The sequence below is a fragment of the Culex pipiens genome, chromosome 3 (genome assembly GCF_016801865.2).
Source record: "Culex pipiens pallens isolate TS chromosome 3, TS_CPP_V2, whole genome shotgun sequence".
Classification (NCBI taxonomy): Eukaryota; Metazoa; Arthropoda; class Insecta; order Diptera; family Culicidae; genus Culex; species Culex pipiens.
In genome coordinates, this window is record NC_068939.1 from 129407237 (window position 1) to 129432496 (window position 25260).

Sequence of the window (25260 nt, forward strand, 5' to 3'; positions counted from 1 at the left end):
GCATCTAAGAGAGTTGGAATTGATGAAGTTTTACGGAAATGCAAGCAATTTTAAGATTTTTTTATGTTTTTTTGACCTCAAACTTCAAAGCCCGTTTTACCCCACTTCCCTTTGTCGTAGAGGGCTCATATTTGGCATGAGTTCATCTTATGTATAGACAAACAAACGCTGAAAGTTTCATCCAAATTGGAACACCTCGATACGACCTCTAGAACAAACCGAGCAATATTTACAAATACTGCCTCTTAACAGCATTTTGATTAAAAATTGATAGTTTTATTGAAAATGCTTTTCCTTTATCTACAAATATGTCTTAATAGTCAAAAACCGTCAAAAATATAACCTATATCAAATAAAATCTACAAATTATGGGTGCCCTGTTTGAAAAATGTCGCACGTCGTACAAGCTGTCGCGCGGTTTTGATTTTACCGTTTCGATATCGATTGGTCGAAAGGACGACAAACGTACGACAAACACTCGACATGCCCGACATTGTTTTTTTCCATCGATTTTCCTTCAATTCGTCACGATTTTCGTCGACGCAAACAGTTTGACAGTTCTCTTCAGCTGGTCTTGTTTGGACTTGATTGCAACCGAATCGAACCCGTTATTGTTGATGTTGGGCTTCGGAAGGATTTTGACCGGTTGATAGGTAAGTTGTGCTTCTTTTTCTGTCGGAAAGTTCCGGCCGGAGTGGGCAAGTGGCCAAATTATAGTTTCTTATGTTCCAGATATTCAGAATTCGGTCTTCGTGGCGGTGGAGGAGGAGGACGAGACGCATGAATCCGGCGGGCCAGGTCTTCGTGGCGGAAGACGGGACCGGAAGGAACCGAGCTTATGGAGGATATGGTTCATTCCAAAGGAGGAGGAGGATGAAACACCGAGTGTCAAAAGTTCTACCCAAGGTAAGAGAAAAAGGGGTACAGAATAATCATCTCGTGGCGGTGTTTCTGATCCACCGGAAGTTTTATCAATAGAACTGTTGCTTTAAGTCATTGAAATGATGGAAGAGGCGCATTTCAAAGTATCGGGAGTGAGCTTGGAAGACGGAAAGTATGAGGGCTAATATTGGGTGTTATGATTAGTGGACTTTAGAATTGTACAAGGGTAATTCTCCGCCAACTCACACAGCAGTTGCCCCGACCCCTCTTCGATTTGCGTGAAACTTTGTCCTAAGGGGTAACTTTTGTCCCTGATCACGAATCCGAGGTCCGTTTTTTGATATCTCGTGACGGAGGGGCGGTACGACCCCTTCCATTTTTGAACATGCGAAAAAAGAGGTGTTTTTCAAAAATTTGCAGCCTGAAACGGTGATGAGATAGAAATCTGGTGTCAAAGGGACTTTTATGTAAAATTAGACGCCCAATTTGATGGCGTACTCAGAATTCCGAAAAAACGTATTTTTCATCGAAAAAAACACTAAAAAAGTTTTAAAAATTCTCCCATTTTCCGTTACTCGACTGTAAAAAAATTTGGAACATGTCATTTTATGGGAAATTTAATGTACTTTTCGAATCTACATTGTCCCAGAAGGGTCATTTTTTCATTTAGAACAAAATTTTTCATTTTAAAATTTCGTGTTTTTTCTAACTTTGCAGGGTTATTTTTTAGAGTGTAACAATGTTCTACAAAGTTGTAGAGCAGACAATTACAAAAATTTTGATATATAGACATAAGGGGTTTGCTTATAAACATCACGAGTTATCGCGATTTTACGAAAAAAAGTTTTGAAAAAGTTGGTCGTCATCGATCATGGCCGTTCATGGTCACTCGCGACAGACACGGACGACGAAACAAAGAGAAACGCAAAAAGTAACTTTTTCAAAACTTTTTTTCGTAAAATCGCGATAACTTGTGATGTTTATAAGCAAACCCCTTATGTCTATATATCAAAATTTTTGTAATTGTCTGCTCTACAACTTTGTAGAACATTGTTACACTCTAAAAAATAACCCTGCAAAGTTAGAAAAAACACGAAATTTTAAAATGAAAAATTTTGTTCTAAATGAAAAAATGACCCTTCTGGGACAATGTAGATTTCAAAAGTACATTAAATTTCCCATAAAATGACATGTTCCAAAATTTTTTACAGTCGAGTAACGGAAAATGGGAGAATTTTTAAAACTTTTTTAGTGTTTTTTTCGATGAAAAATACGTTTTTTCGGAATTCTGAGTACGCCATCAAATCGGGCGTCTAATTTTACATAAAAGTCCCTTTGACACCAGATTTCTATCTCATCACCGTTTCAGGCTGCAAATTTTTGAAAAACACCTCTTTTTTCGCATGTTCAAAAATGGAAGGGGTCGTACCGCCCCTCCGTCACGAGATATCAAAAAACGGACCTCGGATTCGTGATCAGGGACAAAAGTTACCCCTTAGGACAAAGTTTCACGCAAATCGAAGAGGGGTCGGGGCAACTTTTCCCGATTTCGTGTGAGTTGGTAGAGAATTACCCACAATAAAAAAACTCTAACATAAGTGCGCCGCCAGGATTATCTCGATGATGAGTTTCAAAATTTAAAAACTACCAACATCCTGAATAATATTTTACAGATTTTTTTTTATATTTTTTATATTTTTTTTAGGCCGTTGCAAATATTTTTTGAAGTTTATGTCCCTCGCCTCTGACCAAAGTCGAGGGGGGGGGCAAAAAAATAAAAAAGTTTAAAAATTGAATTTACGAGCCATGGTTTCAACATTTCAATGAAAAAAGTGTTTTAAAATGCATTATACACCTGTCCAGTTGTTTTGCAATCATTAGTTTTCAAAATATCTAAGTATTGACGAAAATTTTATTTTTCGCGAAAAAAAAAGTTTTTGCGGTTCTGTGCATTGGAACTCCATAAAAATTCAAAATATTGTAACTCCAGCCCAAACATGCTAAATATGATTATCAATGCAGAAAAATGCATTTTAGATTGTTTTCAGTTGATTTAACTTCTGTTTTTATTGAAATTTTGAAGTTTTTTGAAAAAATATTTTTTTTGCCCCCTGATTTTTCGGACAAATTTTGAAGAGGGGCGACATAAACTTTGAAAAATATTTGCAACGGCCTTACTGAAAAAAATAAAATTAATTAAAAAAAAGGTTGAAAACAAAGCAGATTACAAAAAAATTAGGTATTTTTTTAAAAGGTTTGCAGAAATATTTTTTTAAATAAAAAAATATTTATATTAAAATTATAAAAAAAATCAAAAATTTAAAAATTCTAAAATTCTATAATTTTAAAATTCTAAAATTCTACAATTCTAAAATCCTAAAATTCTAAAATTCTAAAATTCTAAAATTCTAAAATTCTAAAATTCTAAAATTCTAAAATTCTAAAATTCTAAAATTCTAAAATTCGAAAATTCTAAAATTCTAAAATTCTGAAATTCTAAAATTCTACAATTCTAAAATTCTAAAATTCTAAAATTCTAAAATTCTAAAATTCTAAAATTCTAAAATTCTAAAATTCTAAAATTCTAAAATTCTAAAATTCTAAAATTCTAAAATTCTAAAATTCTAAAATTCTAAAATTATCAAATTTTAAATTTTAGCATTTTTTATAATTTTACATGGTGTCGATTTCTGGAAAAGTCAGGGAAAACCTGGAATTGTCAGGGAATTTTATTTGACCTGGAAAAGTCAGGGAAAGTCAGGGAATTTAAAGCTGGGTCAGGGAATTTCGATGATCTTAAAAATATTACTACAAAATTTCATTTCTTTTTGAAAATTTGCCCTTGATGATGTATTTGAATGTATTCCAGGCCAAACTTTGCAACATTGTGTTTAGGCCAGATCCTTGCGCTCCGCCCTTCAATTTTAAATGGGATTTAACCCGTAAAAAAGATTTTTTTTTCAAAAATGTCAATTTTTGAGGCATTTCAGCCACCAATGCGTTTACCAAAAACATCACTGGCGTGTAGGCCAGATCCTTGCGCATCTTTTGGTATATATATCATTGAAGTTTGGAGCATCCTGGAGCTCGGTACAGACCTTCAAAGTTTGGCAATTTTTCGAAAAATCGTCTTAAATTCTTAAATTCTTAAATTCTTAAATTCTTAAATTCTTAAATTCTTAAATTCTTAAATTCTTAAATTCTTAAATTCTTAAATTCTTAAATTCTTAAATTCTTAAATTCTTAAATTCTTAAATTCTTAAATTCTTAAATTCTTAAATTCTTAAATTCTTAAATTCTTAAATTCTTAAATTCTTAAATTCTTAAATTCTTAAATTCTTAAATTCTTAAATTCTTAAATTCTTAAATTCTTAAATTCTTAAATTCTTAAATTCTTAAATTCTTAAATTCTTAAATTCTTAAATTCTTAAATTCTTAAATTCTTAAATTCTTAAATTCTTAAATTCTTAAATTCTTAAATTCTTAAATTCTTAAATTCTTAAATTCTTAAATTCTTAAATTCTTAAATTCTTAAATTCTTAAATTCTTAAATTCTTAAATTCTTAAATTCTTAAATTCTTAAATTCTTAAATTCTTAAATTCTTAAATTCTTAAATTCTTAAATTCTTAAATTCTTAAATTCTTAAATTCTTAAATTCTTAAATTCTTAAATTCTTAAATTCTTAAATTCTTAAATTCTTAAATTCTTAAATTCTTAAATTCTTAAATTCTTAAATTCTTAAATTCTTAAATTCTTAAATTCTTAAATTCTTAAATTCTTAAATTCTTAAATTCTTAAATTCTTAAATTCTTAAATTCTTAAATTCTTAAATTCTTAAATTCTTAAATTCTTAAATTCTTAAATTCTTAAATTCTTAAATTCTTAAATTCTTAAATTCTTAAATTCTTAAATTCTTAAATTCTTAAATTCTTAAATTCTTAAATTCTTAAATTCTTAAATTCTTAAATTCTTAAATTCTTAAATTCTTAAATTCTTAAATTCTTAAATTCTTAAATTCTTAAATTCTTAAATTCTTAAATTCTTAAATTCTTAAATTCTTAAATTCTTAAATTCTTAAATTCTTAAATTCTTAAATTCTTAAATTCTTAAATTCTTAAATTCTTAAATTCTTAAATTCTTAAATTCTTAAATTCTTAAATTCTTAAATTCTTAAATTCTTAAATTCTTAAATTCTTAAATTCTTAAATTCTTAAATTCTTAAATTCTTAAATTCTTAAATTCTTAAATTCTTAAATTCTTAAATTCTTAAATTCTTAAATTCTTAAATTCTTAAATTCTTAAATTCTTAAATTCTTAAATTCTTAAATTCTTAAATTCTTAAATTCTTAAATTCTTAAATTCTTAAATTCTTAAATTCTTAAATTCTTAAATTCTTAAATTCTTAAATTCTTAAATTCTTAAATTCTTAAATTCTTAAATTCTTAAATTCTTAAATTCTTAAATTCTTAAATTCTTAAATTCTTAAATTCTTAAATTCTTAAATTCTTAAATTCTTAAATTCTTAAATTCTTAAATTCTTAAATTCTTAAATTCTTAAATTCTTAAATTCTTAAATTCTTAAATTCTTAAATTCTTAAATTCTTAAATTCTTAAATTCTTAAATTCTTAAATTCTTAAATTCTTAAATTCTTAAATTCTTAAATTCTTAAATTCTTAAATTCTTAAATTCTTAAATTCTTAAATTCTTAAATTCTTAAATTCTTAAATTCTTAAATTCTTTAATTCTTAAATTCTTTAATTCTTAAATTCTTAAATTCTTAAATTCTTAAATTCTTAAATTCTTAAATTCTTAAATTCTTAAATTCTTAAATTCTTAAATTCTTAAATTCTTAAATTCTTAAATTCTTAAATTCTTAAATTCTTAAATTCTTAAATTCTTAAATTCTTAAATTCTTAAATTCTTAAATTCTTAAATTCTTAAATTCTTAAATTCTTAAATTCTTAAATTCTTAAATTCTTAAATTCTTAAATTCTTAAATTCTTAAATTCTTAAATTCTTAAATTCTTAAATTCTTAAATTCTTAAATTCTTAAATTCTTAAATTCTTAAATTCTTAAATTCTTAAATTCTTAAATTCTTAAATTCTTAAATTCTTAAATTCTTAAATTCTTAAATTCTTAAATTCTTAAATTCTTAAATTCTTAAATTCTTAAATTCTTAAATTCTTAAATTCTTAAATTCTTAAATTCTTAAATTCTTAAATTCTTAAATTCTTAAATTCTTAAATTCTTAAATTCTTAAATTCTTAAATTCTTAAATTCTTAAATTCTTAAATTCTTAAATTCTTAAATTCTTAAATTCTTAAATTCTTAAATTCTTAAATTCTTAAATTCTTAAATTCTTAAATTCTTAAATTCTTAAATTCTTAAATTCTTAAATTCTTAAATTCTTAAATTCTTAAATTCTTAAATTCTTAAATTCTTAAATTCTTAAATTCTTAAATTCTTAAATTCTTAAATTCTTAAATTCTTAAATTCTTAAATTCTTAAATTCTTAAATTCTTAAATTCTTAAATTCTTAAATTCTTAAATTCTTAAATTCTTAAATTCTTAAATTCTTAAATTCTTAAATTCTTAAATTCTTAAATTCTTAAATTCTTAAATTCTTAAATTCTAAATTCTTAAATTCTTAAATTCTTAAATTCTTAAATTCTTAAATTCTTAAATTCTTAAATTCTTAAATTCTTAAATTCTTAAATTCTTAAATTCTTAAATTCTTAAATTCTTAAATTCTTAAATTCTTAAATTCTTAAATTCTTAAATTCTTAAATTCTTAAATTCTTAAATTCTTAAATTCTTAAATTCTTAAATTCTTAAATTCTTAAATTCTTAAATTCTTAAATTCTTAAATTCTTAAATTCTTAAATTCTTAAATTCTTAAATTCTTAAATTCTTAAATTCTTAAATTCTTAAATTCTTAAATTCTTAAATTCTTAAATTCTTAAATTCTTAAATTCTTAAATTCTTAAATTCTTAAATTCTTAAATTCTTAAATTCTTAAATTCTTAAATTCTTAAATTCTTAAATTCTTAAATTCTTAAATTCTTAAATTCTTAAATTCTTAAATTCTTAAATTCTTAAATTCTTAAATTCTTAAATTCTTAAATTCTTAAATTCTTAAATTCTTAAATTCTTAAATTCTTAAATTCTTAAATTCTTAAATTCTTAAATTCTTAAATTCTTAAATTCTTAAATTCTTAAATTCTTAAATTCTTAAATTCTTAAATTCTTAAATTCTTAAATTCTTAAATTCTTAAATTCTTAAATTCTTAAATTCTTAAATTCTTAAATTCTTAAATTCTTAAATTCTTAAATTCTTAAATTCTTAAATTCTTAAATTCTTAAATTCTTAAATTCTTAAATTCTTGAATTCTTAAATTCTTAAATTCTTAAATTCTTAAATTCTTAAATTCTTAAATTCTTAAATTCTTAAATTCTTAAATTCTTAAATTCTTAAATTCTTAAATTCTTAAATTCTTAAATTCTTAAATTCTTAAATTCTCAAATTCTTAAATTCTTTCGATTTTCCTAAGTGACGCTTTGGTAAGATCATCGAGTATGAACTGTATCTTTAATTTAAAATTTCAAGATCGAGGATTTATTACAATTTTTATTTTTGTGTTAAGATTTCAGTCAGTTTTTAGATCTAAATTTCTAAATGTTGAAATTTTTTATTTTTTTTGCCAAAATGTTTGTTTTGGCTTTTCCCTCTAGTTTACCTAATCCTAGCAAAAACACATTTTCAGCGTTTCAAGATTCTGCGTTCTGAGATTACAAAATTGAATTTATTATAAAACTCTTTTGTATGTTTGTTGCAAAATTATTTTTCTTAAAATGACGTGGATTTTGCGCGGATTGGGTTTTAAGATGGCGCGGATTTTTTTTTCGATTTCTCCGTAATAACCCTGACTAACGGAATTTGAGAGTTCAAGAATTTATAAAATATGACATGAAAAATTAAGTTGTTTCCAACATCCGAGATTTCATAGGGATTGTACAACTACACATTTCACATATTTTCCCCAAACAACGTTCAAGGGGTTACAAGGAGGAGTTCCCGTGATCAGATCGAGCTTAAATTTGGAATCTTTTCCAAAACACCCAAATATCTAAGTTTGATAAATAATGACTTTTTGTAAAGCTCGATCAGGTTGTATTTTGTTTTTATTTTTATAAAATGTTTTGATCGTGTGAATCATCGTCTGTAAGCTCTGGTCAAGGTTGAATCCATTTTTTTAATTTTTATGGCAAAAATATTTTTTTTTGTAAAATTATTTAAGAAGATGTTTTGTTCAAATATCCAGGAACCGTTTACTTTAAATACAATCATTGTTGGAAAAGACCGTAAAAAATCAATTTAATTTTATATTTTTCTAATTTTTTCAGTTTTGTTTTAATCTTAAGGTTAAGGTTCTTAAGGTTCTACAAAATTACATATTTTTCAAGGTTTTGTCTCCAAACCCTTTATTTTTTTATAAAAACACAATCAAAAATGACATCGGCCTTTAATTCAAATTTTCAATTGATTTTTTTTTTTAAACTTTAAACAATTAATTTTCTTTAGTAAATGAAGTGAAACTAACTAATCGCAATTTGAAATTTGCAACAATTGTAATTATTAATTATTTCCAGAGTTTTTTTTTTAAGGTCTAGTAAGCTATTGTGTTTCATATGTTTATACTGCCCATGTTCGCATAAATGTCCCATATGCAAAAACAGCAAGCTGAGAAAAACGCATTTAAAGTTTGTCCCATACATAAGGCTACGTGTTAAGTTTTCGCGAAAAACTGAATTTCCTTCTGATTTCTGGAACAAAGTACTGGATGTTATAGGATCTTTTGAAAGAGCACACAATTTTGAACTAAACTGCATCAATAACTCGAAATCTATGAAAATGCATATGGGACATTTATGCGATCAGGGGCAGTATAGGACATACTAAAAAAAACTCTACAGTTTTTGGTAAAGGGCAACATTTAAAATGGCATCACCAAATAAAAAAACACAGGACGATTTTATAGTTGCTCATTTTGGATGTTCGATAAGAAAAAAATGATTGACAAAATAAAAAAAAAGTTTTTAAGTTTTTGCAGAATCCATCGTTTAAAAATAAAATAAAAAGGTCATTGAAGTTTTTCAATATCTTAAATTTCCAATATGGGTCATTCCATCTCAACTGTGCACGAAAAAGTCCAAATTTGAAAATTACCCTCTCCGATCCTGCTCAAATTTGGCAGGGCTGTTGATACTATCAAAACATACAAGAATCCCGAATTTCATCCAAATCGGACCACCCCCTCCATTTTTGTACCTCCCCAAAAAATCGACTTTTTGGCGATTTTTGACCAAACCTCCTAGCTTCAAACGGCGATAGCTCAGGAACCACAAATCTTAGAAGGTCGGTCTTAGACTCAATTTTGAAGAAAATTGGACGTAGAATCCATTTCCGTGATCAAAATGTTGAATAATTTATTTTTTCTACCTGTATTGCGCAATTGAAAACTTTAAACGGCCGTATCTCAAAACACCCCAACTTATTTTTTTTATTTGACCTCACCATTGTGTTCCCCGGCCAATTTTACATAAGAATCACCTATCGACAAAAATGAATATGTTTCGTTCCAGAGATATCGAATTTTAAAGTTTTTTTTTCGAGATTACCTACATCAGCTTCATTCGCCGCATCTGCTAGAAGCACACAGGCGGGCTTATCAATAACTGCTACCTGGTGTTCTGGGAGATGATTAATTTAATTTATATTTTTACTTTTTTTTGCAAATTTTTATTCAAGTGGCTTTTTTATAATTTTTATTTTTATAATTTTACGCAAATATTTGTGCAAATGGCTAATAGGGAAAATTCTCGTATGTTTGACAGGTTAAGTCCTCGCTCCTAGTTTCGTCCAATTTGCTCATTTTCACTATTTAAACAACAAATTTTGCAAAACTTTTGATAGAAACTTGCTTGTTCACTTCTTATTGAGTTATTTATCACTCGATTTCAGTTGAAAACGCTTTTAATCAGCTGTAATTGAATGCCAAAGCTCTGATATGGCAACATTAGAGGAACGCTGGAATTAGGTGCTGTTCCCCTACCTAGATCAATCTATTTTTGTGAAAGAAATATTTATTGGGATATTTTTTATGCACCGTTTTTTACGTGTTGCTAACCGTTTTAGAGTACCTCCGAGGCCATGACTAGGGCCTTTATCATGGGCAGTAGCAAAATAGTGCCATTCAGCAAAAACCCCAAAACCTGCTTTATTTTTATTTTTAGTTTTAGTTTTTTTAGTTTATTATTGACACTTTGATTTGGCAAATCTGATTCATGGTTTAAAAGATTGATCATATTAAGTCAATTTTTATATTGTGAACCAGCTTCATTTGATTAAAAGATGATTTTGGTCAAGGTACATTTAATTAAAAAAAAAATCCTTATACGTGAGGCCAGCAGCCGTATTGTGTTCCAAGAATCCAAGAATGATAGAAGAAAAAAAAACACTGTTGTTCGGACGGTGTCAAAATCATCGCAACTAAATTCGCAGATCAAACTTTGTGATTTTCTTACATTTTTAAGTTTTATACTTTCCAGAAATCCTTTTCCTACTCCTTGTGATCGTCCTTCACAAGAGTACAACGTATCAACAAATTTTATTCATTTTGATTCATATTTTACTCAATAATGTATCGTGCACTTATTGTTCAGTGTTACTAACAAGATTAATTGCATTTTCCTGCTCGCTCCGTCGGAATCCAATTCTGCCCTTTACTGTGTGTCTTAATTGCTCTGTCCTGTGGGTTAACACAGAAATTCACTTCATTCATTTTTTGAGCAGATAAATTTTCTCGGTTAAACTCCAGTTTCCTACAGTGTTATACAGTTAATTTTTGCCCAATTTGATAAAGATTATTTATGATGAAATATTATTTCAATAAAATACCAGGTAGCAATTATTGATAAGCCCGCCTGTGTGCTTCTAGCAGATGCGGCGAATGAAGCTGATGTAGGTAATCTCGAAAACACAAAACTTTAAAATTCGATATCTCTGGAACGAAACATATTCATTTTTGTCGATAGGTGATTCTTATGTAAAATTGGCCAAGGAACACAATGGTGAGGTCAAATAAAAAAAATAAGTTGGGGTGTTTTGAGTTACGGCCGTTTAAAGTTTTCAATTGCGCAATACAGGTAGAAAACATAAATTAATCAAAATTTTGATCACGGAAATGGATTCTACGTCCAATTTTCTTCAAAATTGAGTCTAAGACCGACCCTCTAAGATTTGTGGTTCCTGAGTTATCGTCGTTTGAAACTAGGAGGTTTGGTCAAAAATCGCCAAAAAGTCGATTTTTTGGGGAGGTACAAAATTAAAGGGGGTGGTCCGATTTGGATGAAATTCGGGATTCTTGCATGTTTTGATAGTATCAACAGCCCTGCCAAATTTGCGCAGGATCGGAGAGGGTAATTTTCAAATGCTGTTCCGCTTCAGATGGAATGACCCATATTCAAAAAGGAAAATGCATGAAACCATAAAAACGCTCCAAACAATATTTTAGTAAAAAATAGAAAATAAAAAAAGAAATTGGTGGTCTGGAGTGGTCAGGGAAAAGTCAGGGAATTTTATTTTGGGATTTGGATCGACACCATGTTTTAGGATTTTAAAATTTTAGACTTAAAGAATTTAAGAATTTTAGTTTTCCATAATTTTAAAGTTCTAAAACTCTAAATTCTAAAAATTTTATAATTTTGAAATACTTAGGTTCCACAATTTTTAATCTCTTAAATTTTTATATTGTATTACACTCAGCCCCCGGTGGTTGGTCACTTTTTCGTTTGTAAAATGGGTGTCAAACTAAAAAGTGACCCCTTTCGTTTGACAACAGTTGGTGTCAAACCATCGGGTTTTTGAGTGTATTCTTATAATTCTTGATATTTGCAAATTTCAAAAATGTCAAAGATTAATTTTCTTTTTTAAATTATTCAGATATTTTAAATTTTTACGATTAATTTAAACATTCGAACATTATAAAATTGTTTAAAGTCTTTTAAGTTCTTAGCATCCTCAAAGCATAGCTTTGGGTTCTTCAGAAACACATGCACTTTAAATTTAAAAAAATCAAAAATATTTAAACAGGTCCAGATGGGTTTTCTCCATAAAACTTTGGAGAAAACCCATGCGTTGATGTTGATTTTTAATTTGAAATTTAAAATGTTAGAATTTTTTGTTGTCTTAAACTTTCTTTTATCTTTATTTTCTTAAAAAATTATAAGTTTTAATTAACTGCTTTTTTAATTTTTTTTCAAAATTTTACATTGAAAGTTATTTTTTTGAATATTCCATTATTTTATGAATTTTTACAGATTTTTTGAGTATAATATCTGTCATGAGATTCCCTTTGTTTCAACAACAAAACTCTAGGTATGATTTGGATATGATGATTCAGCCGAATGACGTTATCTTTTTTCAGGTAACCAAAAATTTTCCAATCTGATCCTGCTAACAAACCAGCGTCTTTGTGTTGTCCCACGCAGTTTGTTGAACGGAAGCTGTAACGACCGCAAAAACATCTGCTCCGGAAGTGCGTAAACCGACGTTGTCCCGTACTCCGGTGGCCATCAATCCATGGGACATAAACGGTGGCGCCGCATCGGCTCGAAAAGATGGCTGGCAAATTCCGGACCCGGAAGACAACGCCAAAAACTTCCGGCCAAGATGCCGAGCGATGAGCTGAAAGACCAACTGGAAGACAACGCCAAAAACTACGTGGAGATCGCGACACACAAGTAAAATTAATGAATGTATTTTAAATCGAGTGAAAAAGTGAAATTTACAATAAAAATACATCTAAAAATAAATAAAAATAAAACAAATATCTATTTTTTACTGCAACATAACCTAAAAACCCGAAATGACATCACACGACAAAGGCACGACATCCTAAATAACAAAACCGTGCGACGTCGGTCGAATGTCGTACGACAATGTCGTACAATTTCGATCATCGATCGCACGACAAATACGACATTATGGGAGCGTTCTTTTATTACGTAAGGGGGGAGGGGGGGGGGGGGGGTCGGAGGCCGTGTAACGCTCAATACAAAATTTTTAAAATTTGTATGGAAATTTTGTTACGAGGGGGGGGGGGTCTAAAAGTCCGATTTTTCGCGTTACGTAATAAAAGAACGCTCCCTATGGTGCAAAAACGTATGACATTCGCGCGAAAGTCGCACGACATTGTCGTGCGACGTCGTACGATTGCACGGACGACAAACGACGGACGTCCGACGAACTTTTCAGTCAGGGTGGCCGTCTTACCCCCAAATAAATTATTTTTTTTAACATTTTTTGTAAACAGTTCATCGCATTTTTTGAACTTTTTCGAGGGACATAATCTAGGGAAAACTTCAATTTAACATGAAAAAATATTTGAAGACAGAAAAACATATTGTTATTTAACAAAAATGCCTAAGTTGTAATTCATGAAAATTACATCCAGTTTCAAGTTCAAAAATTATTTGTTTATTTTGAGCTATTTTTATACTATTTCAAACAATATTTCTGGCAAAGGTGACTCCATATGCATTAATTAGCATGAGAAACAGTATTGCTGAACATTTTAGTAATATGTATTAGTATACTTATTCAAACAGTGGGGAGGCCGTCTAACCCCCAGCTCCCCTACTGAAGGCACCAAAAAAGTTTCAGCCTGATTAAAAAATACCAAAATTAAAATTAATAAAAAAAATACCGATTTCGTAGAGAACTGCTCTGCTATTTTCATTAAAATTTTTAAGTTTAAAAAAAAATTTTTTTGCCTTCTGATTTTATGGACCATTTTTGAAGGGGGGCGACATAAACTTTGAAAAATATTTGCAACGGCCTCATCAATCTTATAAATATAAAAAATTTCGACGGTTTTGTTCGAACGCGAATCAGTTCAATTCGGAGCATCGGATCGAGGTGCTATTTGTTGTTTGTATAAGTCCAGGGAAGGTTCTTACGCCAAAAAGTGACAACTTAGGGCATTCTGAAACCGATTCCAGAAAATCTGCAGATTGTATGGGAAATGTTGCGTAAAATAAAATTTTCATCGCAGCAGGCAGAATAAGCAAACAAGCCAAAAACGTCAACAAACGAAAAAAGGCAGAACGAAGTTTGACGGGTAAGGCTTGTGTTAAATAAATATTAACCATGAAATCTTGATTTTGTGATGATAGAGTTTTTAACAGTGCCGAAGAAAATTTCCATATTTAATATTTTGCATGAATTCAATGTTTGTGGGCCAAAGTGAAGCTCTTCCAAAGATACTGGGTCAAAATTTACCCATTTACTATTTTTAAGACAGGGACTCAAAGTTTGTGAAAAGAAGAAAAGCCTTTATTTGATTGAAAATTCTTAAATAAACATTGCATAATCCTTATATTAAAATCATTTATATTTTTCGGCAAATTTTTTTAGTGCCCTGATTTTTTGGGGAAATTTTAAAGGAGTACAAACACTTGAAAAATCATTTGCGTTGGTCTTAAGAAAATAAAAAAAAAGAATTAAAATCACAAAAATGATCAGACCGTATCTCACTTACATTTACAAAAGTATTGTGTACAAAAGAAATGAAGGCGCATTGGTTGTTTTGAAAGAGATATTTAAAGCTGTATATAAAATTAGATTATCAGAACATTGATTAATTTGAAGAAAAAAAACGCTTCATGTTAGCTCAACCCAACAAATTGATACAAATGTGCTACCAAGCCCAACACAGTCCTCCAACTTGGCAAATCGTCCCCATCATCATTCACAGGAAGATCGGGTAATTAGCCACGACAATATCAAAAAGCACTCCCCAGCCTTGGCCATGATTTATCTAACTGCGCGGAGATGTCAGCCGCCAAAACGATCGACTTTCCGCTCCGATGCTCCATTAGGAGGGGACCCCTCAAGCCTTTAGGGAATGACTGATTGCCATTAGACAGCCCGCGAGCGGCAAGAAAAATAGCAAAACTTCAATGAAGTCATAAATTGTAACCGTAAATTGTACTCAACGGATGGCTGGTTGTCGTCGCGTAAATGACTCCAAATCCTGTATTAGGTTGGAGGTTTTTTTATGGGATAAGGCCACCACCGCCGGAATGTGACTAATCTTTGACAACTCTGTCAATCACATAAAACGACCAAACGGGGGGCTCGGTCGCGGTCCCATTCTGGGCCAAATCCAACAGAGATTTTCACAGTTAAGTAACGCTTAAAGTGCCATTACGCCGTGCCGGCTAATACCTTTCCCGTCGTCCGATTGAGTGCTTAAACAATTAAACGCCATTACGGCGGAGAGTTGGGCCGGTCATCGCGCTGTCGTCGAAGAACTGCCCGAAGGGCATCCAGCTAAGCCACAGATACTTTGTGTAGATCGAGCGGCGTCGACAGGCCATTTCACCAATGCGTTTGGAATTTGAAATAGTTACACTGCTCATATTATCCGCGAGGTCTGTCCCGCGGTGGGGGAATCCCGCAGAAGGTTTGAGAGATGTGCACGTGCCGCCTATAATTTGCCACATCCATCATCATTCCCAAGAGCGCGCAACCAGGCGTAGACCTCCGACGACATGGCGTTCACAGTACTTACGGGGCAACATCTCTATGAGCAGACCCTATAGGCACGTGGAATTGAACCTTTTAGCGCCACGGCAGGTCTGCTCAAGCTGCTGAAACCTGATAGACTCGGTACGAGATGTACTCAAAGGCTTGATTACAAATTGTTACTTTTTTGCAGGTCTAAACGATCCTAATGAAACAATTTTCCACCCTGAGTTATTACATGTTTGAAGCGACTACCGAAGCTGCTGGGCTAGTAACTAGTGTAACGAGGCAGGGCAAAGAACGTTTAATGAGTTCACGAGCATGAAGTTCGATAGGAAGGGCGGGAGTTAGGAAGGTGTAGATATCGTAAAGAGGTTCGTGGCTTGTTTATGGGGGCAAATTAGTGCTACTGTGCACTTGGTTACAACGCTGTCTTCAGATAAGATAGTTAATTGAAGACAGCGCATTTTTGTGTGTGTGTTTTTTTTTTCATTTTTTTCGATTGCCTATGGCTCGTGCATAAACCACGTGGCCTTTTGAGGGGGGGGACCTTAACGAGGGCCTCAGAGACACAGATATCTCCAAAACTCTAAAATTTGAAAAGCATCTCACTCGTCGTACAATTTAGCTCTGAAATGGTCTAATTTTAATTACCATAAATAATGACTATCCGGGAAATAATTTCAAATATATTACAAATAAACACAATCTTAGAATCCATGAACTATGTAGTTATGTGAAAAAACGTTTTTCTGCTCAACCTCCAACATCCCATTACACTGAAACCCCGATGGTTTGACACCAACTGTTGTCAAATAAACGGGGTCACTTTTTAGTTTGACACCCCTTTTACACGGAGTTCACACACACTACCAAACGTTTGTTTTGATAGTATGCGTGAGCGCCATGTAAAAAGTGACAGTTCGTCACTTTTTAGTTTGACCTTAACCAACCAACGGGGTACAAACTAAAAAATTGTCCAACGAAAATGTGGCCAACCACCGGGGGTTGAGTGTATTTCTTCGGGTTTTCATACGTTTCAGCTACTTTTGTCGTTCACAAAAATGTATTTCTATTGTTTTTTAGTGTGCGTTAATCTTATTAAATTCAAATAGTTACTAATTCGTTGGTTTGAATTTCTAATCTGTCGAATGTTTCAAAATTTTCACTATCCCTAATCAGGCCTATTTTTTCAAAAGGGCTTAAACGATTATTTTACAAAATTTCAACTGTAAGCAGGGTTGCGAATGAGTTTTTATCAGGTAGCTCGCGCTTACCGGAGCGTTTTGCTTGCTTCTGACCCACACTCTTGAAAAGGTAGCCAAACAACTGTTTACGTACATAAAACAGTTTAATATTACATATATTTAAGCAATTGTCTCCGCTTACCTTAAACGTAAAACGATTAGCGATAATTCCAAAGTGAGCGCTCCGTGAGCGAAAAATGAGCGCGAGCGCGGGCAAACGTGAGCTGGCTCGCGCAGCTCTGCTCCTCACGAATGAGTGAAAAATGAGTGCCCAAGAGCGCGTGAGGATCGCAACACTGATTGTAAGGTTCGAAAAAATAAATAAATGAACAGATAAATTAATGAAAACATAATTATTTCAAATTAAAAAATGCACTAATAGCAATCACCGTTTCGATCATTCAATTATTGCTTTCTTGTCACAAGTCGCTTTCGTTCAGAGAAAAACGCGTTTTAATGTTTGACCTCGAATATGAAATGATGAAAAAAAGAGCCAGCAATGTTAACAATAACAAACCAAAAATTGCCTTTAACTTGAAACCGGCCAATGCAATTATTTTCTAAAGTTTATGATTATGAATATGATAATATTTTTTTTTTTGCAGAAAATCCGATATCAACATTTTTAAATGTTTGCATAACATTTTTGTATGGACAACTACCAACATTGTATGAAAAATTGTATGGACGAACCAGTGATGCAAAATTATTCTTTGGTCATTAAAAAATGATGAACCCTAGTTTTTGAAATTGTAGTTTATCAACGAAAAAGCTGGGCAGATGAGCGATTGGGATCCGCTCATTTTTCCTGCATTTTCAAATTTCGTGAATTTACAAAATTTAGGACTTGATCGTTGGCACCATTAAATCAGAATTGTACGACTGCCATCGGCGCCGACTTACAGAGAGCCATGCAGGATATCTGAAAGAGTATCGTTCGGTGTAAATAAAACAATTTAAAAAGTCCAAACGTTCAATCTTCACCTCCGATCATATCTTCCTTGCGTCATAACTTCAAAGTGATTCCAGCAATACAATTCGAGGAGGCGTTCGCCTAAAGGGGTGTGTGGGTTTTTCGGACGATCCGATTGCCCGGTGCAACCCCTGCGGCCACTTCGGCCCAAATTCGGCACGTCCGATCCATACAGAGGGGCGACCTTGCCGGGGTTGATCGGCAGGTTGTTTGTGGGCCAGATCGCGCGCGAAGAAAGTGCTTCAATATAAATGATCCACATTATAAATCACCTAATAATTATGGGTCTTTGGTGCGATTGGCCGACCGGAGCGAAATCGAATCGGAACCTTTTAATTTAAAACCCACTTGAGCCAGTCGATCAACGTGGCCATTTCATGGGTCGGTAATCAATAATCGGGGCCTTCAAAGGGGGTTATTTAGTGCTTTCTTAGTGCGTGGGGTTGATTGTTCAAGTGAAGCTCATGGTTTGGTCAGATCAACCTTGTTATCGCATCGACTTAGATCGCGGAGATTCGGTTGACGAGTTGATCAATAAGAGAGTCGGTTACCCTAGCCCAAAACACAACTCGTGTCATCCATATCTTGCCGATCTAGAGTAATGGCGGAATTAGGATAATTTTGTGACCGTTTACGTGGGCTTTGTCGCTTTTGAATGAGAGATAAAGTTGAAATCAATGTTTGAGTCCATTTTTGAGAGCCCCAAAATTTATGGCCTGTTGTTGGTGTCAAATTTTGAAACCATACGCTGGGTACCATTGGCAGCCCCGTGGGAACACCCCGGAGGTGACAAATGACCGTTTCAACTTCCGGAGATGACTCCGGCGATCACACACGTAGTCGCGTCACAGAATTCGATCAACTCAGCGTCGCAGCTTCTGCGCCCATTACAACTCACGTAATCCGGGTAGCGGCCGTTTTAATTAGCATTTCAGCAAGCTTACGAAGTAATTAAGCCTGGTTTTAATGTAAATATTAGTTTTTTACTGCCCGCGTGAGTATTTCACTCCTGATTTATGATCACCTGGCACATTATCGGATCGCGGCTCCGGCGGCGGCGGCAAATGAGACTCGAGAGTAGACCTGATGCCGACACGCGGCAGGGGGGCCAATTTTATGTTTTTTTAGCTGCTGATGGTTGGTTGGTTGGCTCGAGAAATGGAGATCGATGGATGGCTATTTGTTGTTTGTTGTTTTGAGAACTTCACGCTGCGCTGATCAGGTGGGCTCGCAGTGCAGGGCAGTACATTACAGGTTTTGATTGCGATACAGTATTAAATGGTTTTGATTAAACTTCTAGTCTTGGATCTTGACATTAATGGAGGAAGTGCACCCTATGAGATCAACTAGATTTTGTGATAAAAATCTAAAACTGAATCGCTAATCAAAAGTAATAAATTTCTCTGTTATATAGAATATTCTCTGTATAAGATTCCGTTTCTTACCTTGCTGTAAGAAATCCTAGTCCTGATCAAAACTCACAGCAGACGTTGGAAATTAAAATTGTCTCGAATTGGAAACAGAGGTTCATGGCAACACCGAGAGTAAAATGCTCTTGAATTTCCGAATCAGTTACACCAACTTAAATTTTGTTCCATTCCAGCCAACTCTTCATTAACAAGTTCATTTCCCCTGAGTGATATTTATACACACAAAAACCCGTGATATAGTCAATGAATTCAAACAACTCAATATTCATTATGTGAGTAGTTTGACAGCTGTCATTGCTATTTTCAGAAACTTGCCATGGTTTTCTTCTCCGAATACATTAAGAATAAAAATTCGGCAATTCCCGACATTTTGCGGGGTCCTTCGATACATTTCGTCGGGGAGTCTTAGCAACTTTTTTCGAACCGCAGTTGTTGCGTTTGAAACAGACTTTGTATACGATTCTAATTAGATTCCGTTTCAGAATTCAGATTGAGTTAACTGGGTTGTCGCACCTACAGGAATTTTTAGGGTGTGTCAAGATAGCACGATCAGATCAAAACTTCTTTCATATGAAGAGTGACATTGTCATTGCATTGTTGCACGGGGTTTTTCCTGTTTTTGTTGAATATCTCAGAATTGAAATCGAATATTGAGTCAAATTGGCATTGAGAACTGCACATGGCATTCTTAACTCAATTTGGCCCGAAATCGACGTGCGACAAGATAGCACGATCACGACGATCTGCTGACGAACTCTCTAATCCTCAACATCAACATTTGATTTGCTTGTAACATCAGCTGTCAACGAACTAACAACACCGCTATCAGTACATGACGAACCAGCTCCATGCGGTTCCGTTTGTTGTTCAGCTCATTCATCTTCATCGTCAATCTCTAATATGACTATAAGTCCCACAACGACTTGTTTTCACTTACTGAATCAAATCACACACACACCACTTGTCACATGGTTTCCGGCTTTATTTTTCCCACTTTATTATAAACTCATGCATTCAAGTCACAGCTAACCAAACTCTCGTGCGAAATGGACGATCGATGACCGCCACGTTCGCGGAAAATTAGTCCAAAGTATCGGCTATCGATAAACACTTTCGTGAGCAGTCCACAGCACGCCACCACCAGCAGTACGATCACGACGTACTCCACCGTTTTGCTTCCGCCCGAACCCTGCTCAGCGGACTCCTCGTGATCGTCCCCGTTTCCGCTGAAGTTGCGCGTGATCCTCAGCGGACACAGTGACTCCTCGAACAGGTAGTCGTTCTTGATGTACGGCTTGATGTCGTGCTTCTTGAGGTCCTCGATCGCAACCGACAGCGAAGATTCGTTCCACGGCAGGTCGTAGATGCCGAGCGCTTTCAGGTTCGGGAAGTTGCGCTTGATCGACTCGATCGACATGTTCCCGATCGGGTTGCCGCTGATCATGAGCCGCTCGAGCAGCCGCTGCGAGGTTAGATTCTCAAAGTCGATCTTCTTCAGGTTGTTGTACGAGATATCGAGGAAGCGCAGCTTGCGCAGATCGTGCAGCGTCGTGTACTCCAGGGTGAGGTTGGTGCACTCGACGTTCAGCGCGGTCAGCTGTTTCATGCCGAGAAAGTCGAACCGGCGCTGCAGAATGTTGAAGGAAATGTCCAGCGTACGGAGCGTTTCCGAACACTTCCGCAGATCGCCAAAGTTGCGGATGGCGTTGTGTGCGAGGTATAATTTTTCAATTGAGCAATTGCCGCCGACCGTTACCGACTCGATCGTATTGTACGAGACGTGAAGTTCCGAACAATTGCCGCTTATGTGGACGCTCGTTAAGTTGTTGTACTTGAGGTTGACTTTCTTCACGGTGATTTCACTCCAGGCGAGCTCAACAATGCGGTTGTAGGAAGCGTCCAGATAGGCCAGCGAATGAATCCCATCCGGGGGGAACCAGCTGTCGAAGCTCAGTAGAACCAGTTGGTTGTGGTTAAGGTCGAGCGTTTTCAGATTCTTCAACTTGTGAAACACTCCACTCTGCAGGTTGGTTAGATTGTTGTATGAGAGATTCAGCTCCTCGAGTTCGACCAAGAATTCGAACGTATCATGCTTGATCTCGTTGATACGATTGTGATGGAACAGCAGATGTTTCAAGTTCGGCGTCTTGGGAAACAAATGCGTGTCAAGAAAGCTGATGTTGGTTCCGGTTATTTCGACATGCTCCAGCTTGTGACAGTCGACAAAGCTGCTCGGATCAATCTCCCGGTAGAACAAGCTGTTCACCACCACGAAGCTCTCCAAGTTCGGTAGCGACTCGAACATTCTCGTCGGTATTCCAATGATCCTTTTGTTGCTGATTGTTAGCTTGGTAATAAAACTCCAGTTGAATTTAATATCCGAGCTCTCGAACACATCGTCAAAGTCGATGTACTCGCAGTGCGGTGGCTTGTCGCCTTCCTTTCCAAAACAGGCATCGACAAAGTCGTCGTTCCCGATGCTGATTACATGGCTGAACGTCCCAAGCACTCCAAGGATGACGATTGTTCTGCAAAGTATCACAATCAGTCTCTCTTCGCCAAGCGCAACTGTCGTACCCTTCTTACCGATATGCGTTCATGCCGTCCTTGCCCGGAGATGTTCTTATCGCAAAAGTCGTAATACTACTGGCGGTCCCGGCCCGTCCAGACCAAGTTTCGGAAGACCTAATAATTGTGTTTATGCTTACGAAGATGATCTACATCGTGGAGGATTCCAAGGGGTCGACCATCGCCAACGCACCACCGACCAACCTCACCCGAGCCAATCGTCAGCTGTGAACGACCCGGCTAAGGGTTTAAGAAAGTGCGCATGTATTACGTACCCGCGCGGGGGCCTTAATTGAAGATGATTGATCCGCTGCGTCGGTCTTCGTTGACAATACCGTGAGCAACGACGTGCCGACGGACTTGGCCAGAGGATTAGAGGAGGGCCTGGAAGTCGGCGGCGCATTGTCGTAAGATCTACTCGGGTGTGATGTCGTCGAATTGGTGCGGGTGTTCAGATTTGTAGCACGGTTTTATGACCTTGGGGGTAACATGGCGGAAGCGGCGCTGCTACACTTTCACTCTCGGTCATTCGCCACTGGAGAGGAACTCGGAAGGTTCGTGAGAATGGTTTAGCTTGTTGTTCGTCGTCAGAATTGTCGTTTTTTTCTAAGTCGGAATCAAAAGTTGAAAATTGGCGTAAAAATTATTGCATGTAAGTGCAAGTGATGAAAGAGTTCAAAAAGACTTTATGATCCCCATACGGAAGGTTGATAATGATCCTGGAAACATCTTAGTCATTGTTCACATGTGTTGCAATAACATCCTTGAATAGTTATAAATCAATACATTGCCGAGCTAGCAACCACAATGCAATAAATACATGTTTTTGTTGAAGCCTCTTCTGGGAATTCCCGAATCATCCAGTCATCACTTTTCACCGAAGAACATCTCTACTCAAATTGATTTCGCTATAAACCACATTTATTCATTTCGCAACACGTAAATTCTTTTGTACAGATAATGAAATTCAAAACATTTAACCGAACTACCCTTGGCGATACTGCGCCTTCCCCACAAGCAACGTGTTCCAATGCTTCCAGAAACTTGCTGTTCTTCGTTCAAACCTAACCCAAGTCCCACGTTGGGACGCTGCCACTCACTTTCGCTCGTCTTTCTTCGGAGATTACGATTGTTTACACTTGATTATCACCAGCACTGGCTGTTCCAATTTCTCCGCTCCCCACGAAAATACACTCCCAACTCACACTACAACCGCCTAGATCAGCCTGACGGCATCGGTCGACCCGGAATCGGACGTCAAGGTCCTCACGTCCAGTTGCCGCTTCTTCCACAGGTACGCTACGGCACCGAGCGCTACGAGTCCAACGACGGACAGGATGTACACCAGCACCTGGAAGGTGATGAAGAAAGGCGAGGCTTTCTCCACCGTGTTCTCCTTGGCAGCGATCAATCCGGCCGTGGTGTTCGTGTTGTGCTCGGCGATGTGATGCGGCGCGGAGTTGGCCCGTTCCGTTGAGGTCGACCGCTGGGTGGAAGTTGGCGCTGGTGTTGTGGTCGTCCTGGTCGTCGTAGTGGTGGTGGTTGTTGTAGTCCGTGTCGTCGTCAGCTCCTTAGGGTAGGATTCCTTGATTTCGTCCTCAACGTAGTTGTCCGGCGGAGGTTCGGCGTATTCCTCGTACGCGTAGTCGTCGACCAGCCGCTCGGAGCACATGTTGACGTACTCGTCGCGGAACAAAAAGTGCGACGCAAATCCGTGAATGTCCGGACTGATCTGGAATCGCTTCATGCGCAAGATGTTCGTTTCGAAGAAGGTGTTGTTCCAGCCGTTCTTGCAGATTTCCAGAACTCGCAGTCGCGGCAGAAACTCCCGCGCTTCCAGGTAGTTGAAGCTCTTGATTCGGTTTCCAACGTAACTTAGGATTTGGATCGCGTTCGGTTTGCTGAAGATCTTAAAGTCCACCTCGGTGAGATTGTTGTACGATAGATCGAGGATCTTGAGATTTGTCAAATTGGCGAACGTTTCCGCAGTAAGGTTGATGTACGTTGACTGCAGCATCAGTTCCTCCAAAGCTGACAACTTGTTGAACACCGAGTTCGGCTCCAGGTTGTTGCTACCCAATGACAAACTGGTCAGGTTAACCAGCTTTGTGATGTTGCTAATGTCCCGAATACGGTTGTGCAGCAGCACCAACTTGTTCACATTTGCTCCACTACCGACGCTGATCGTTTCGATCTGATTGTTGCTCGCGTACATTGAACTGCAGTGATCATTAATCACCAGGTGTTGCAAACTGTTGTTGTTCACAACCACAACACCCGCTTTCAGGAACCTAAAATCAAACGATGTCAGCTGGTTATCTCCCAGCTCTAGCTTCGCTAGGTCATCGAGTCCTTTGAACACTTCTTCATCAATCGATGCAATCTTGTTGCTGCTCAACGAGATCATCTTCAGCATGCGATTGTTCTGGAACAAATTCTTTGGCAGCGCGGTAAGCTCACCATGCGCCAGAATCAAAATCTCCAAGTTCTTCAAGTTGGCAAACGCATTCTCCGAGATTTTGTTCAACGGATTCGACGAAATCATCAAATCCCGCAGGTTGTCCGCTCCCTTGAAGCTGTAATCCTCCAGACTCGACAGATTATTCCCCCTTATCAGCAGTTTCAGCAGCTTCTCCGCACCGCTGAACGTATCGGAGCTGAACGACTCCAGCTGTCCTTGGAATATCTCCAGTGCGGTCATGTTCGGGAACTTCTGAAATGCATTCGACGACAACGTCGTGTCCATCAGCTTGATGATCGAGATATCATGCGCCTCGGTGCGGAACGCCGAACAGAAGCTTTCAGCATTCTCAAAGAAATCCGTATTCGGGTGGATCAACACGCAACTGTTTGGCGAACACATGCAAAGAAAAGCTTGTGCCGGGTCAGCCGCAAGCCATATCGCCGCCAGTGCAACAATCCTGCAAAATACGCAAAACTCCGTTACTACTCGCCAATCGTGTGAGTCAGATTTCAAAATCTCTTCTTACCAGATTTTGTAGAATTTCGCCATCGCAAGTCTTCTAACGGAACCGCCCAAGTCCGTCTTCGTCGAGTTCACAAATAAAACTGATTAAACTTGAGCCTCATCGAATCAAATCATTCACGCGAGCGCCTGGCATTATCTCTGAGGAAAGTTTACATACTGCCCCAAAGAATCGTCCCGACTGATGACGGTATGTTATTTGTTTGCATTGTACTATCAACTAATGCGGTTATAGACATCCGATCGCTCTAGGCTACTTAAAATGCGAAATACACGATCCCTTCAATCCTAGATTCTACTCTGGGAATGAAACCACGACCACACATTGATTCAGCAATGATGATTCTATTCCTGCAAACGTTCATCTTCGCACTGCTGCTGATAAGAAAAAGTAGAAAAGTTCACTGCAGGAAACTGGGCAGCTTATAAGCATGCAAGAAGTTGCAGTACTAACAATTCAGTAAACAGGAACCGAGCGCGGTGCAGTTTCAATGAGTTGCATTGTGCTTCGGAATCGTGCCAGGGAGAAATCGTTGGAATTTGTAAAAATTATATCTCTAAGGAGATACCGGTAGGCCCCG

General features: G+C 35.6%; 1 protein-coding gene and 1 long non-coding RNA gene across 2 annotated transcripts; one reads left to right on the forward strand and one right to left on the reverse strand.

The window, feature by feature from the left end:
• The first annotated feature begins 528 nt into the window (after positions 1-528).
• LOC120414832 (uncharacterized) lies at positions 529-12928 on the forward strand. The gene is made up of 3 exons (XR_005605137.2): positions 529-653; positions 733-906; positions 12372-12928. It is a non-coding gene; the product is annotated as an uncharacterized LOC120414832 (long non-coding RNA).
• Positions 12929-20082: 7154 nt separating this feature from the next.
• LOC120414798 (chaoptin-like) lies at positions 20083-24839 on the reverse strand. The gene is made up of 4 exons (XM_052709968.1): positions 24684-24839; positions 22920-24614; positions 21712-21810; positions 20083-21653 (listed from the first exon to the last, which is right to left on the reverse strand). Exons 1-4 carry the CDS (start codon positions 24704-24706, stop codon positions 20132-20134), a joined length of 3339 nt encoding a protein of 1112 aa, XP_052565928.1. The 5' UTR covers positions 24707-24839; the 3' UTR covers positions 20083-20131.
• Positions 24840-25260: the final 421 nt, after the last annotated feature.

Excerpts from the sequence above, each read along its gene's own strand:
- LOC120414798 (XM_052709968.1), bottom strand. The coding sequence starts at position 24,706 with ATGGCGAAATTCTACAAAATCTG. Across the intron at positions 21,811-22,919 it reads GGGTCGACCGATGCCGTCAG|GTCTTCCGAAACTTGGTCTG; the intron begins GCTGATCTAGGC and ends CACAATTATTAG. Across the intron at positions 21,654-21,711 it reads GACGGCATGAACGCATATCG|AACAATCGTCATCCTTGGAG; the intron begins GTAAGAAGGGTA and ends GATACTTTGCAG.